General features: G+C 37.6%; 1 protein-coding gene across 2 annotated transcripts in view; it reads right to left on the minus strand.

Annotated features, from left to right (window-relative positions):
- The window catches only part of slc12a8 (solute carrier family 12 member 8), a 31467-nt gene extending 16026 nt beyond the window's left edge, over positions 1–15441 (minus strand). For both annotated transcript variants that reach the window (XM_038273048.1, XM_038273047.1), the window contains exons 1-5: positions 15339–15441; positions 14749–15072; positions 12215–12361; positions 8876–9067; positions 8560–8791 (exon numbers count right to left, since the gene is read on the minus strand). In XM_038273048.1, the coding sequence (XP_038128976.1) occupies positions 8560–8791; positions 8876–9067; positions 12215–12361; positions 14749–14883 (706 nt within the window). In that variant the 5' untranslated portion in view covers positions 14884–15072; positions 15339–15441. The remainder of the gene's footprint in view (positions 1–8559; positions 8792–8875; positions 9068–12214; positions 12362–14748; positions 15073–15338) is intronic.
- Between the last annotated feature and the right edge of the window lie 1484 nt (positions 15442–16925).

Below are 16925 nucleotides of genomic sequence, written 5' to 3' on the forward strand. Positions count from 1 at the left end.
TGCAATGAATTATAGCTTCATATATTGTATTACTTCTGCATAAACACATATCTATAAAACAGAGTCTATATGGTCTGTTGTGAGCAGAATAAATCAGGGTTGGTAACAAAAATAAATAAATAAAAAAAATAAAAAATGTGAACAACAGGTAGTGCAGCTCTTTCCAGGCAGGGCGAGTCAGACCAATGTGTGACTGAAGGTCGCTTTGTGTTGGAGGAGGTCCGGTGTAACCACACAGCCTGAGGAACCTGCACCGGACATTTCCCCCTTTGGTTATCTTGCGATGGGAAAGAATGTGTTCGCTCAGATTAATGACATGTTTATCCGAAAGGAAGTCACCACCCTTTTCAGAAGCTCAGCAGCTTCCAGGTTTTGGAGAAAGAATCAAAGTCAGTGAGAAACTGAGTTAGAGGATTTTTTTCCCCCTCTTTTTTTCTTTTTTGAGGAAATGTCTTTGTTTTAAGGACTCATGATCTCAGTGAGATATAAGAAGCTGTAAACTCTTGCTCACTCTGTGACCCAATGAAATCACCCTCTGTCTAAACAACCAGGACCTAACAAATCCAGTGTGTCCGTGTCCACAACAAGAGCTCCACACCCATATTACAACATCCTCCTCCAACATCCAAGAGAGTCTGACTCTGCCTGCTCTGACTACTGAACTCTTTGAAAGGGCGTTCACATGTTTTAAACTCAAGCATAGGAAGCTTATATATACTGACAGATGCAATGCTTCGCTTCATTTAACTCTGAAGAAGAAATTGAAAATCAGGAGAATATCATCAGAAGAGGGAGAAGAAAAACATACATAATCTGTAAATTTAACTTCAAATATAATTCGCCACCAATAAAACAGAATCCCAGATAATCAGGCCTCCAAGTCAACAACCTTCTACTCACACATGATGACATCACATAAGAAAACATATTAATTCTTTAAATGAATGAATTAATTTAAATGTATTGATCTCACACTGGAGAAATTCACTCTCTGCATTTGGCCCATCCCCTTGGAGAGCAGTGGGCTGCCACTATGCAGCTCCCAGGGAGCAGTGTGGAGTTAAGGGTCTTGCTCAGGAACCCAGAGTGGAGGCTGTGGGGAATCGAACCGGGAACTTGCAACCTTCTCAGAGCACAAGTGCACTGTTCTAACCTCTAGGCCAACACTCCGTTGTTCATGTTGTTTTTCCACCTCATTAGTACATTTTAATGACCTTTGCCCTTCGATGATGTTCACTTTTATTTATATAAAATAACAACACATTTTAAACTAACAGGAAAAAGCAGAGAAACCAACTGGAGGGAAAAAAAGATATATTAATTTAATTTCTAACTCAAACATGAAGTTTAAACTTTTATTTTTATTGTTTCCGAAGTCAACTTCTTCAGAAAATGCTTGGACATCTGCCAAAAACACCTAATCTGCCATAATTACATGCACAGTATCAGACCTGAAGAGAGGAATCTTTGTATGCGTTAGCACACACCACTGGCCAAATTAATAAGGTTTTAAAAATCATATAATGCAAAAGGCTAATTACCAGCAGGTTGGGAGCAAATAAAACAGGGAATAAAGCAAATCTATTAAATGTAGGATTATAGGGTCAATGTTATAAAGTGCAGCACAGTGTACATGCTAGTCTGTAGCAGTAAATAGGTGGAAGCTATGAGCCTGTGGTGTAATTTACAATGTATGGAGGGATGGAGATAGATTACACATGGAATATAGCTTAGTTTTAGTTTTTAAACACAAAATTAAAGGAAATCATTGCTTATTTAGGTTGTCCTTTTTTTTTGTTTAAGTTAATGCAACAGACAGTGATACTTTGTTATCCTGAAATGGTTTATTATTGAGGTAAACTTCTTAGAGAAACGGGTAAAACACTGGATAATGTTTTTAAACCAAAGAGAAAGCCTCTGAAAAAGCTTCAGTTTCTATTTTAAGGAAAGGTCTATAGTTTCGCAACGATCGAAAATCTGACTTGAGACTAAACTCATCCTCTTAACGCTATGGTGCCAACTTCCTGAAACACTCAAAAGATTCAGCGAAGGAAGTAAAGTCATAGAAGCTGAAAGGAAGGATAGACCTGAAGCTCTGGAACATCATTCAGGGCTTATCAAAAGAGAAGAGAACTGAAATTCTGTTTTGCACTAGGATTCTATAGAATGTTATGTCTGCAGATAAAATACCTCTTCTCCCAAGTGCAGAAATGAAATGGTCTTGAAATATTTTACTTTATGTGAAATGAACCAAAACGCATTTATTTTTAGAACTAAGTAACAAAAATACTAAATATCTATCATATTTATTTTTTCAGATCTACCTGTATTAAATTACCAGCAACCCAGACGTGCAGAGCTTCGATAAAGGCAGAGTATCGTTTGGTAAACTATAAGAAACCAGAAATTCTCGGATGCTGCCTGGATGTGGGAGAAAGTCCTAAATGTCCCTCAATAAGTTCATGTCTCCGATTTAGAGTTTAAGATTTTATCTACTGGTTCTGATTTGATTTTCTGGTGAATTTGAGAAAGATTTGGAATAATCCACCTGAAAAGCAGCAGTTTTCTGTGACAAGCAATGGTTTGGGGTGCTTCTCTAAGCGCAGCATTCCTCTGATGCATGCTGGAATGCATAGTTGGATTACATGAGCATCCGAGGCCTCTCCCTCTGCTGAGCTGACCTCCTACCCTCCCACCCTAACAACCATGGACTGTGCAGAGAACACAGCAGGCTGTGATTTTACCGAGGTGGAGCAGGTCCCAGAGGGATGACTGAAAACCATATATTACCCTTTTGACCACAAAACAATAATGAAAAAAAAAAAGAAAAAAAGAAGCTGAGGCGGTCTCTGGAGTGAAAAGTCGCTTTAGATCTCTGTTCTGTCCATCTCCGTTTCTCATCTTCCAAAAATGTGGGTGAGTCTGGTTAACACCCTAAAGCCCAGACCCAAGGAGCCCATTACGGCTTCCTGCTCTGTAGGGGGAACAGGGTAAGGCCTGCTGAGCTGTAATTCTTCTCTGGATCACAGTCCGTCGAGTTTATGGTTAAGCTGATTGGTCACAGAGACAATAGACAGACAGCTTTAGAGGCTACAACCATGTGTTTACTGCACATAAAAAGGGAAATGGATTCTACCACAATCTTTTAATCACAAATAATTATAAGGCGTTACAGTTTCAGCGGATTTCCCGTCCAACTCCACCTGCTAGGCCGGGCATGTAAATGACAAAGAGTTGACAGAGTGCAAGAAGAAACAGCATCACTTTTGGCTCCTATCAGGTATTCAACATTAAAAAAAGAAAAAGAAATGGCTGATTAGAAAGATAGTACAGAAAAATATATAGTACAGAAAGCTAATAAAACAAATAACCCGGACCAGCCATCACTACTGTGAGACAAGGGGGTGGCAGTGTCATGCCTTGGAGATGGTTATATTAAAGTCGTAGGGAAGCGGCTGTTCCAACCGTTGCGTTTCTGAATTCTCCCGAGCGGTGCACGACTTTACTCAAGTGAATAAAATGAATGTGACTGGTCGATTATGAAGGGGGCAGGATTGTTGTGGCAAGCAAGTTTGGTTGTGGCCAGTTTGTCGGAAGCATCTTGCTAACCAGTTAGCAACTTAGTGCTAGTAGGTTCCCAATGGCAAATTCCATTGTGACCAAGTAGGACTAAATTGGTGACTTAGAAACAACACTGTCAAGGAACGCTATGGACAGCGGAAACATGCAAGAGGAGGAGAGTTTAGTGTCGGAGGTCTTGAATGAGTCTCCTCCATCATACATATTTTATTTAGAGGAGGAAAGTGGGACGAAGATGTTGTGGAAGAGGACGCCAGGGCGGCAGAAGCTTGGTTTGGTGTAGAAGGCTTCCAGCCGTACATGTTTGAACCCTTGCCTCGCAACGCTGGCAGTTCTGTTAGCTCTACGCCTACTGAAGACACAGACGTCCATCCCCGTGAACACTGGGACGGAACTAAATGGTAAAGGAAATTATTCTTATTTCAACCGTTGCATATATTAGCTGCGAGACATGAATCAAGATGCTATGAGCGAAAAAAATTTAATTGACAGATGACCATTGATATATGATTGGCCGAATTTAGGTGTTCAAGCTGACGTATAACTAACTGGCCTGCATAAGACAACAGAAAAAAAACACAGATTTTAAGTCGGAACTTTTTTTTTTAAACAGAAATAATAATAATAATTTAAATAAAATATAGTCTGATAAAGAGAACATTTATACACATGTTTAAGCCAGAATAATTTGACATTTAAATAACTCCCCTATGACTTTAAGAGACAGGAAAGGTTGATGGGATGGATGATGAGATGGATGAAGCTAAAGAAAACACAGTCAAAGGCCGGCAAAAATATATAAGACTGGAACAAATCATGTTTTAAATAGTGCTGCAAAAAGGAGGGGAAATCTGTATTGAAGACATATAGTTATCTATAGAATCAGACATCACATTTATAACACAAAGTTTATCCTGTGCATTAATGTACTATTTTTTACTTCATATCCACCAGCAAAGATTTCAACCACAGAGATTTTTTTGCAAATATTTAGCTCAAACCCAAGCAATCGACAAAAGATAATTTATAAGCATTTAACCAAACTACGTTATTTGATCAAGATAGGCTAATCTCTGCTGTTATATTTTTTTATAGTCATTTTTTCCAGGCAAAATATTGGAGATGATTCTATTGCTGGTGAATTTAAAGTAAGAAAATAGTTATTAAGGTTTGGAGGAAACTTTTAAGATGTCGCAAAAATAATGCAGTTGGTTACAAAGTAGCTTTTAGACCAAATTCTGTTAATAAGTTGGAAAGTTCAGACCTTTATCTACAGAACCTGTATCCAGAATCGAACATTTCAGATCACAGTTTCTATAAATCCATCCTAACTAAACATTGGCTAAACAAGAAATTATCTGAAGATGGAAGAGGGGTACCCCAGACTGAACCCTGGATCTACAACTGAAAATGGTTCTGCAAAGTATTTCCTTCCCCTAGTGTAACTGTGGTTGGCATAACTGATTTATACTGAGATTCATTTAAACACTGAACTATTTATGAAGGTAAATGTTGGCACCAACTATAATCTGGTGGTATCAGGGTCAATGGGATTGAATATGAATGCAATCAGGCACACTTTGATTTGTAATTCATAAAAAAACATTTAAATCCATAATTTTCTGCATCATAATTCACATTTCTGTGCTTCTTTGTGTCGCATAAACCATAGTTGTAATGTTTTAGGTGCTGATTAATGTAAACAAATCATCTTAATCTAGTCAGGGGTTCAAAGTGTGGGGAAGATAAATTCATCTGTGATTTAAAATGTTTTGTTTTGGTTTATAGAATTACTTGGATTACAGGACCGGCCTTTTGTAGGTGGCTTTGTGAAACGACCTTAGCAGCAGCACTTGCCAAGCAGACATGTTATCAAACCATGACCACATCATTTTGGCGGTGGCTCCCATTTCCTTTAGGATGCGTTCCAGCGTTCAGTGAGTTTAAGCTTGTTTGCTAGGGGACCTGTTGGTCCTCTGCCAATTATGAAATCATCACCCCAACACAAAGCAGCTTTTTTTAATGAGAAAAACCTGGAGCCGTTGTTGTGGCCGGTTCTTCAAGGGTTCCTCGTAGCTGCAGTGTGGCCTCTAATAACCGTGCTATCAAACAAACCAAAGGGCTGAGATGTTGTAATCAACACTGGTGGCAGACCACTGTCATGTTTTAGTGGCACTTTAGATAATAAAGATAAAGTTTTTTCTACATTCTGATACACATAAAGTCATTCTTAGGTGAAACATTAAGGAAAATGTTCTTCAGTAACTGGTCTGAACTCTGCAAACTTCTCTCTTCCAACTGCACAGGAAGTTGATAACCACGGAGAACAGGAAATGTAGGGAAGGACTTCCTGCAGGTCAACAAAAGGATACAATCTATTCAACTAAAGAAAACCAAAAGTCACTGATGACGGTTTCACACTTAAGATTTAAAAGATCCAAAAAGAAGAATTGGTTATTTACATAAGGGAGGGGTGGGGGGAGGTTTATCACTGGATAAACACAAACAAACAACATAAGTTTTCTTTCAACAGGAGACACTAAAGAGAATAAACAACACTGCAGCACCACCTACTGGTCGGACAACATCACAGCATCATGACTCAACCAAACAATGAGTCAAAGGTTTCCAAACCTTTGGATATTTTCATCCTAGTAAGGTTTAAATTAACTAAATTACTGCACAAAACCTTGATTGATCATACAGTCCATTTCTGTTTACACATATTGTACAATTTGTAAAATGAAAAAAGACCTAAATGTGTTTAATCTGGAAATAACAGACCAGCAACATCATTTCAAGAAATGTTGTAAAATTTTTTGTTTAATAAATATCAAACTGACAGACTTAATTTCCACTTATTATAAACAAAACTAAAACAAATTTTTTAAGGTATAACCACAGCTTTTTGTGCAAGAGATACAGAATAGAGTTTATTTAATTTGCTTTCAGTGTTTTTAAAGCAGTTATTTTTCTGAAGGTAAATACAGAGGGCAAACCTTTTTTTTCTTAAAAGATGTTTATTCCTAAAACATGTTCAAAATTATAACAACTATTAATAAAATCCAAACTCTCCATCTTCCCCTCTAATTGCTAACCTTAAAAAAAAAAGACAAATCATCTGATTTTCAAATCTCACATTTTTTCCTCTAACTTGTCTGAACAAAGCCCTCAGTAGTTAAACAATGGATGCTTATTACATGTAAAAACATGTTTATTATTTGGGTGGTGGCAAAAAACTTTTGTTAAGAGGAGATACTGGCAGGAACCAGTCAAACGTCACACCTTCTTCATTCTCACTTGTTTTAATCAAAGATTGATATAGGAGAATACACAATAGTATTTGTTTATCCCAAGCCTTTTTTTAGGTATTTTGATCTCCATAAATTGTGCTGCTGTCAAAATTGTTCACATTTTCTTTTATTGGAGCACTCTATGTTGCACATACACACATACTAATGCATATTAGGAAAGTGAAAGGAAAAAGCTGCAGTTCTGTAATAGAAGAAATTCAAGTAGAAATTCTCAACACAGATTCTACACTGTTTCACAGCTGGAGTTTAACTCAACCATTTAAACATGTGAAAATGCATTCATAAACTTATATTTATGGCATTTGATGCTGAATGTTTAGTATTTTTCTGTTTGAAGGCATAATCTTCATGCCAATCAAGGCTTTTAAAGCTATTAATAGGTATCATGGCCAGAATTACCTTATATTTAGGTTCATCCATCTTCTCATTTCCTCTGACAAGCTTCCCATTACTGAAAGATGCATGAGCACCACATCACTCTACCATCACCAAGTTTAACATCGGAGAGTGTTAGTTTTCCAACATACATATAATTTTGCAAATAGAACAAAAACTCAGCGTTCATCCCAGCAGGACCCTGTTTGCCACATTAGTAGTCATGTTGTTTATTTTCCATTGGTGAAATGAGAGGAAGGAATCAACTGTGTTGAGTGAGATGGTCTAGGTTTCTGATACGTTTTAAAAGCTAACCCTACTTTAAACCTCCCCACAACCCAATCCCTAACCTACCTGACGTTTCGTCCAAATGATTATGTTTGTTCACTTTAGTTCCCTTAAGCTTGCATAATTGGATTTAGTCTGAGACAAAGTTACAAGTAACTGAACATTTTACCTTCTGTGGCTTCTAGATTAAAGGAGTTGCATTTTGTTTTATTTCTATAGATATGCTGCTATAGGCTTAGACTTCTGGGGGACATGGGGACAAGTTTTCATCATTATATCTCTATTCTCCCACTCTAGTAGTTCAATCTCTAACATTATGCTCTGTCTGTTTTTTCTCATAGTAGCTTTGCCTTGTCTGTTCATGTTTGGCTATGACACCATCCTGGAGAGAAATATCAGCTGGGCTGCTTCCATCAACACCTTTGTTTATAGATGTTGGAGATCAGCCTGTTTTCCAGTGTAGTCCTGTTTCTCTGACTGTGACCGGCTGGATGTGCTCTCTTCATCCTCTGACATGGGAGCTGGCTCGGAGCTCTGAACCCTAGTCAGCCTCAGCAAATGGCTTCTCAAACTGAGCCTGGTTCTGCTGGAGGTTTCTTCCTGTTAAAAGGGAGTTTTTCCTCTCCACTGTCGCTACAAGCATGCTTGGTGTAAGAGATTGCATTTGAGCCAATGATTCGATGCAGCCAACTGGTTTTCCTTAGATAGAAAACTTTGAATCAGTTCGACTGCATGATCTGGTGAACTGTAAAGTGTCTTGAGATGACATGTTGTGAATTGGCGCTATATTAATAAACTCAATTGAATTGAATTTAGAGGGTATTCTATTTTATAATTAGCAGCTAATTTGTGTTGCTCTATTATATACAATTTCTTGAAAAATCCTTAATATTTGTGGTTATAAAAAGCAACAGGTTTAAGGATAATATAGTTTTTTTTCTTTCATTCTAACACTGTTTTCTTTTTTGAATTAGAGGAAACAGTTGCAACCATTGGCTCTTACCTGGATCAAGGTGTGTGAAGGTGCCAATAACAAAGTCCAGAGTGGAGACAGCCAGCACAGCCAGCAGCAGGAGCTGGAGTCTGACAATCCACTTCACACCTGCCAGGTTAATTCCAAGCAATGCTAGGAGGACAGCTGCAGACATGCAGCGCACCGCCCACTGGCTCTGCAAACCCAGCAGCTCCGCCACCGACTCAGAGAAACCTGTGATGTACATGGCCCCGGCAACACACTGCAGAGGAGAGGGAGTCAGCAGAGCAGTCACCCCAAAGGATCCTTTAGCCGCCTCATAGGAACGACTCTAGAATCAACCCACCTGTCCAAACACGTAGAGGAGGCCAACAGTGCCGCCCACCCGGCCTCCTAAGACGGTGGAAATCATGGAGTAGATTCCTCCGCTCCCAAAACCACAGTGCTCCCCAACTCCGATCCCAGACATTACCGTTACAATGGCAACTAAAACCACCACGGAGACGAGGAGCAACCCCAACAGCACGCCGGTGTTTCCCTGATGATGTCAGGACAAGATACAACATTTAAATCATACATCTTTTTTTTTTTTTCCCTCATTCATTGGAACATGTATGAAATAAAATACTTGCATGAAATACATCTGGAGCCAAAATAAAAAGGTTATTGAACGTATTTCTTTAGGCACTTGTATTCTTCTTGTTCTTAGTTTAAGATAATGCAGCACCTCTGCCGCTCTCATAGAAAGACTGCAGATATGACATAGTGAGCAGGTGCTGAGCCATCAGTCATGCTTAGACACACTGCCTCCCTTCACACCTAAACAACCGTGTCATTTCCGTTTGATAAGACGCTTGTCACTGTGAATAAGAAACCTTGTCTTCTAGTTGGGAAACTATATTTGAGCCATCAGTGAAGATCAACAAGCATGTAGGTGTTAAAATCAACGAGTCCTTGGAGCCACATCTAATCACCAAACACATTTAACATTAATCTTAGTAATGTCAGCTTTAATGACTCTCATACGTTGTTATAAAATGCTTCACATTTATGTAACAGAGCTTTTAAACACGCAGATGAAGCTTAATCAGATATTAATTCTACACGGGTCTATGTTTATAAACCTGTTAAGTGTTTTCTATCAGCTGTAAGTGATTTTGTCTGCTCAGTTCAGTCATTCAGCAGCTGATTAAAACAGAATTTTGTCATAACTAGGCTGTATTATTTGTCTAAGAGGTGCTGTGCTCTGTACTTATTTAATAACACCCGTTATATTTAACTTTGCTCCGCTCCTCCCATTTAACTTATTTTTCTTGTCTTCCACATGTGTCTATTTTGGTCTACTGTGTTTTCCTGTTTCTTTTTTCAGCACGAACCGTTTTATTGTTATGCTAATGACATCAAAAGTAATTTGCCTTTTAAAAGGGGGCATCTCTGTCTCACTGTAGCCTCCTTTAAACCATCTATAAAATGTCATTGATTGTTTAACATAATTTATAACCTTTTCATAAAAAAACAAAGTCTTCCAAAAAGACAAAAACAGAACAAACTACTTCATAAATAAAATGTATTCAGGAAAAAGCAATAAGAGCACAATAAAATAAAAAATATAAGCTTGCAATTCTTAAAAGATAGTGATAATAAACATGTTTTAGGAGATTTCAGTCTAATATTCAAACTGCATTTTGGAGCTTTGAAGAAAAGGGCCGATCTCCTCTGAGGTTGAGACAAATTTTTGGTAAATTCAACAGAAGCCGATCTGCTGATCTAGGAGCCTGGGGTGAAACATCAGGCAGGAGCAGGTCAGAAAGTTACAGAGGAGGAAATCACACAGGCATGAAAATATGAATCCAGAGTTACACAGAAATGTTATCTGATGCTCAACATATGGTTTCAGATTCCCAAAGTAATAAGACCGTTCTCTGCATAACAGTGAAAAGAAATGGAGCGGTTTCAGTAAACTATAGCTGAGAACTGAGCCGTGTGGAACTCCATGGAAAGAGGTTCTGAAATGAGATTAAAGGCTGTGTCTAAACATCTGCACTAACCCCTATATATAGCTCTATATACGGGCTACACCATTTTAAATACATTTCTGAATGTTTAGCAGAATAAAAGGTAGTGCACTCAAAATTTCCCACAATGCACCTTGAAAAGTAGTGTGCATCCATGGCTACACTACCCGATCCATACCATCAGTTCATTTGCGCATGTACAACCAGATATACATCTGGGTCGCCGTTGATTTTTAGAAAATACCTACATTTTTCTCCTCCCTAATAGTGGTATGTGAAATAAACTATAATGCATTAAAGGTTCATTTATTTCCTGAGAAAATAAATCCATTTAAATCCTGTTTTATCACTTGTCTCTGCCGGGAATGGGATTCTACACTACTTCCGAGAGTTTACTTTTTCGGCTTTGGATTTAAAAATAAATCTAGTGTTTAAGTTACATTTTTTCCTTTTGTGCTAACCTTATAGTATATAGTGCGTAATCAAAAGTAAGAAAACAACTGAGATGAAGATAAACATGGTTTAATCATATTTTGCCAGATTACTCTTAGCATGTCTAATGATGTCAGACAAGTAGTTTAAAAGAGAAAATATAAAAAGCAACAAATTGTCTCAGAAAAGTAAAAAAAAAAAAAACATTTAGATATGCAATATAGCATTATCTATTGATTTAAGGATAAAAATAAGTACTTTTAGTACCATAATTACATTATTTATGGTGACCTGGACAAATATTTGCTTGCACATGCGCGAATGAGCCAATGGTACAGATCGGGTAGGGACACATGGTTACTAGATGAGCAGATATATCCCAGTATGCCTTGCAAGAGATCTCCTTGCAAAGCATCATGGGATTTGTTTTGGGACGAGAGAGAAAAAAGGTGCAGACACCATGCAGGAAGCTGGGGTCACATGACCAACAGAAGCAAAGAGTAGTAGTCATCTGTCCGAACGGTCAGTTGACGGAGTTCACTATAAAGTCACTGGTCTAAATAGTAATTGAGGGGTTAGTTTTCTTCCTTTCTGTGGGTAATAAACCCATCTAGAGCTGCAACTTTGACCTCCAAACAATGTTCCGGATGGGATACAAGATACTGGGATCCCAGACTAATGAAACTCCACATACCGGTAGTCCTTGAGATTGGGCTCTCCTTTACTTATAGGTGTAGTCCAAAAAAGTGCAGGATGTTCTGTCTTCTAACAAGTGTTAGAGAACAAGATACCACTATCACGGTTTAAGCAGATTAACACTGGCGGATCCTTTATTTCCTTTTACATTGCCAAATTGTTGACTCTGAGTCTCTTAGCCAAGTTGTTCAACCTATATAACCTGAGAGGAGCATTGAGATGATTCAGCTTCTTTTATGGTCTAAACCAAACCGCCACAGGGATTCAAGCTTTGGCATAAGCAGCCAAGTAAAAAAACAAAAAACGACCAACTGATATTCATGCTTCAGTCTTTAGATACCATCCAATATTTTATTTATTTACTATTTTCTTCACACAGGGTTGTCATTTTAGTTCAGAACGAGTCTTCTGAAGTATTTAATCTTGCAATGCCTTGTTGCTTTGTCATTTTTATTCATATCATCCTTCAAATGTCTGTTGATTTTTTAAAAACTGCTTTAGGAAAACAGATTATCATGCACACTCAAACTATGCAGACTTACCACCAGATATCCAGTGCGTAGGAATAAAACCACCCCGAAGATATTGATCATGCAGGTGGTGAAAACGCCGTCCCAGGTCCCAAAAAGCACCGGTTCCCACACAAACAGCTTGATCCTCCACCATGGCTGGCTGGGCTGGTGGAAACCCTGAAAATAAAAGACTGATTGAAATATATAAATATCTAAACATGCGCTTTGCAGACTTACCATCTTTAGTTTTTCAGATTTAATTGAGGTCAATCTGTAATGCCAAAAATAGTCATACTCTTTTAACCTTTTCACATTTTTTTGTTTCATTTCTCTTTCATATCACAGACCAACACTGAATAGCATATAATTGAAGAGTGGAGGTAATTTTAATTATTGTAAATAAAAAAAAAATAAAAACAGTTTTTCTTTCTTTTTTTTTTTTTTAAAGGTGCAATATATATTTTTGTACCAGGCACTGCAAACCTAGCAAGACGTGGCTGTCCACTTAAACTGACAGGCTGGCACAACATCAAGCACTTCGGTGTCTATTAGTAATGCATGCAACACATCCACTGTTTATGGCAAAGTGATGAGAACAGAGCAGCTATTGAAAGAAAGCAATATGAAGTGTTTAAAGGTGGTCACAAACCACCGGCTAACACAACATAATACAGCATGGAAGAAGTTGCTTGGTTTAGAAGTGTGGAAAATGAAAGTGGTGGTAGAGGACTTTCACTAACCATTGCCTTGAACAAGCCACTTCATGGAGAAACACAGCGGTGGCACTATCATGCTGTGGGGAAGCTTTTTTGAACTGGGAAGCTAGTCAGAGTTTGCTAAGAGCCTAATATTGAAAAATGACCTTTTAATGCCTGTAAATGACTCACTGTAAATGATAGAAGGGGAGGCTCACCTCCTAACAGCAAACATACAGCGAGACACACAGGATGGCCTCATGGTGCCTTGATGTGGTTTCGTAATTATAGTTAATACCAAAAGCCGACATGAAAATTGTATATCAGCCCCAAGCATGCTGTAAGTTCACTGGAAAGCTGGGAAAATGTTACTGTATGATAACAGCGTTGCTGAGATGAGGTAAACTTTGACCTTTCAACAGTGCAGAGAGCAGAGAGTGATTCTGTATGGTGGACACTGCATCGTTATGCGTTCTTTCATGTTGTGTTTGTAGCCTTCAAAATGCTTTGAGATATATATGTTTTAAAAAATATGTCACTATTTAAACTTCAGATGTTTGATTTAACGACATACTTGCTAGCAGTCAGCCGATGCATTTGATGCATCCTCTGCTTCCTATATCAGAATAAGTAGCAAGTCTAACCATCCAGCCCAAGTTGCCAACATGTTTCTCTTCTCTACCACAACAAAAGCACTTAAGTTGCACTTGAACACAATGGGAGCATTATCGCAGATCCTTCCTCCCAGCAGCTGTAAGACTTTCAAACCATCACTGTTCCCAACAACTTCAATAAGTTGTTATATTCATGCTGATTTTGCACAGTTTCTCTCTTAGTCAGTTAAATAACATGCTGCTGTCATCTTGTACATCTCTGATGTTGCAGCTATTTTCAAATATCCATTACTGTAAAAATGTTTACAGCTGTATATTGTTTATTTATTCTCCAGTTGCACATTATTTATATTGTTAAAACACTTTACAGTGCAGTATTTCATTTGTTTATTTTTTAACTCTTCACTATTATGTTATTATAAGGTCTACATTTGTGTGACCACTTTTATCTATAATCTTTTTGCTGCTGTAAACACCAGAATTTCCCCACTATGGGACAATAAATGGATTTTCTTTTCTATTCTGTTCTATTCTAATTTCCACTTTACAAGTGGTAAAGATCATCTTTTAGCAGACCACATGAAGGCAGCATTAAATCACATAGTCCTGTGCTGGAATAACCCAAATACCTGAAGTCAGCATATTATATGTGGCTTGAAAGGTAATTTTTATGAACTTCTCTCAACTGAACTTAATCTTTTACAAATAAATATTGGGAAAATGGTGTGGAAACTGGAAGGAACTGACAAAAAAGGTAAAACATTAAAGTATTGAGTTGGGCCTCATACAAACACAAAGAAATGAATTCTTCAACCTCACAGTTATGCACCAATTTATATTGCAAATAAAATGTTGATTTTCTTTAAAAGAGGTGCTCTAACATGGGGGGCTGTTTGTAAAGTTAAGCAATCAAAAATTAGGAGCAATATTTATGATTATTTAGCGTGTTTTAAGAGGACAAATAAGGGGTTAATTTGTTTTCCACCGTGTCACTCATTCATTTATAAAAAAAAAATCTTATTTTTAAAAGAAATATTTAGTTAGAAGATAAATATTTAGTTTGCAAATGAAATATTTAGTTTGTTAAATAAATATTTAGCTCCAAACAAAATGTTTAATTTGGAGCTAAGTATTTATTCAAAACCCATAAATATTGCTTGGTTTTTATTTTTTTTTAACCGTCTAAGGTGTTTATATATTTCGGAAAGTAACGTGACTGATAAAAGGTTGAAGTTGGTAAATATCAGAATGTTACCTGTGCATCTTCATGGAACAGATCGTGAACCTGAGTGTTGCTGATGGCGTCAGCTGCTCCCTCCTTCAGCAGCTGGATCCCATCGCCCTCCTGGCCGCAGGTGTGCACGTGCCAACCGATTGGCAGGGTCTCCATCGATAGCAGGAAAGCTCCTTCACTGACATCAACCCTAGGCTTGTTTGCTTGTTCTTATTCTCCCATGTGAAAGCGTGAGGAAGCTGCGGGCCTTTGTCAAACAGCAGCAGGAGTCTCACCCGGATCCTGCTGGGTGTGAGTCTCTCTGACGCTGCGGCGCAAACAGCTCCAAGGACGTCACAGCTTCACCTTAAAGTCAGTCAAAACCAACAGTACTGTGGCTGACAGTACTGACTGTGTTGCTCATTAATAGTTTTATGCACGTTTTAAACTTTAATATAAGTAAATGAAAGTCATGCAAATATGATTGCGTGGCACTTTCCACTGCAGTAATAGTGCGTACCGCTAATATATATCTTTAATTTTAGCTGTGCGTAAATGTTCAGTCTGTGAGTTAAAGGTAAACTTCTCCAAAAGCATTTTTTTCTTTCTTTAAATAATCGTTTTAAGCTTACCGTTTATGTCTCCATGTCGTTTGGTGTTAATAGAAAACAGCGGAAAAGGAAAAATGAATCCAGAGTGATAAGGTGTGTGAAAACGTCAGCAGGTAAACTTTCCTCTCTCACCTTGAATGCTGGGAATCCTGTGTTAGTCTTGGCAATAAGCCCAGCAGTACAAGGTTGATAAATGATTAAAGCTGGAAAAAAAAACTCTTTTATTTCATCTGTTTTTATTTAATATGTTGTATAATGTTGTATAAAATTAGTTTGTTTTTTTGTTTTTTTAAAAGCGCTGAATGTTGGGAACTGTAAATCATAAACTAGTCTTATGTTTACATTTTATCACTGCTGCACTTTAGAAATGGAAATGTCTTCAGATCGAAATGTCGTTTCGTATACACCCTGTATGTACAAAATGACTAAGTCTGTCTAAGTCATAATATGGTGTACTTTCTAAGAAATAAATATAAACTGACTGTTAAAATACAATTTAGTTTGAATTTCTGTTAGTGTTGCACCAATACCAGTATTGGACAGGGCCCCGATACTGCACTAAAATGGTGGCATCGGTATCGGCGAGTACCAAATAGGGCACTGATACCATTTTGAGAGCCAAAAGTTTATTAAACTATTTTCACCCATTCCAGGTAGGCAATAAAAATTTCTACTGGATTCACTTCGTATTAGTCTTTTTCTTGCTTCACAAAGGTAGGCAGCAGCTTGTCAAAGCCATGATGGCAATTACTTTACATCCAAGTAGTATGCAGTTCTTCATATATAGACACATAAATTTCAAATAGATGGTATCGGCCGATACTGCACAGCCGGGTATCAGGGCTAAAAAATGGCATCGGTGCAACACTAATTTCTATTGTATGGTTTTTTAAGATAACCTGCTTAATAAGTGGACCAAAGATCTGAGTTTTGCTGAGAAATAGGGCAGGTAGCTTTGAAGTACCCCTACGATTTAGCTATATAGCATAAATTAAGGAGAGTCATTTTCAAATTAAAGCAGTTTTTTACCCAACACATCAGATGCACAATTAAGTCCAAAAAGGGTTCTCTATCTCTTTAAGCTATATTTATATATGTTCCCAAACATAAATCTGTCCTGAAATTTAAAAGGTTTTCTTTTCTTTTTTCTTCATTTTTAAATCCGTTAGCTTTATTAAACCAAGTATGTTTTGGTGATTATAAACTTGCTACTAGTCCAGGGTCTCACCCAAAGACAAAAAAGCATCATCCTCCCCTGCATTGATAGGCAGCTATAAATAACATAAAAGCAGTGGTGCTAAAAGTACACACGTTTTAGAAGTAGAAGTATAGATACTGCAGTTTAAAAACACTCTGGTAAAAGTTTAAGTATCAACTTGACCTCTTCACTCAAGTAAAAGTAAAAAATTATGTGCTCCAAAAACTACTTAAAGAATAAAAGTATGAAGTAACCTTTAATAAAAACAGCCAGATGCCACTATATGAATTGAAAGCTAATTCTCTGAGATAGGGCCAAGGATGAGGGAGGTCATGCTGGTCTCCGTCTCCATCTCCCGATATGCTCTCGCCTGTGTCCGACCTTTTAACATCTTTTTCTTAATCTGACAT

This window comes from Cyprinodon tularosa, unplaced genomic scaffold, assembly GCF_016077235.1.
Source record: "Cyprinodon tularosa strain WSP-4 unplaced genomic scaffold, ASM1607723v1 ctg852, whole genome shotgun sequence".
Taxonomy (NCBI): Eukaryota; Metazoa; Chordata; class Actinopteri; order Cyprinodontiformes; family Cyprinodontidae; genus Cyprinodon; species Cyprinodon tularosa.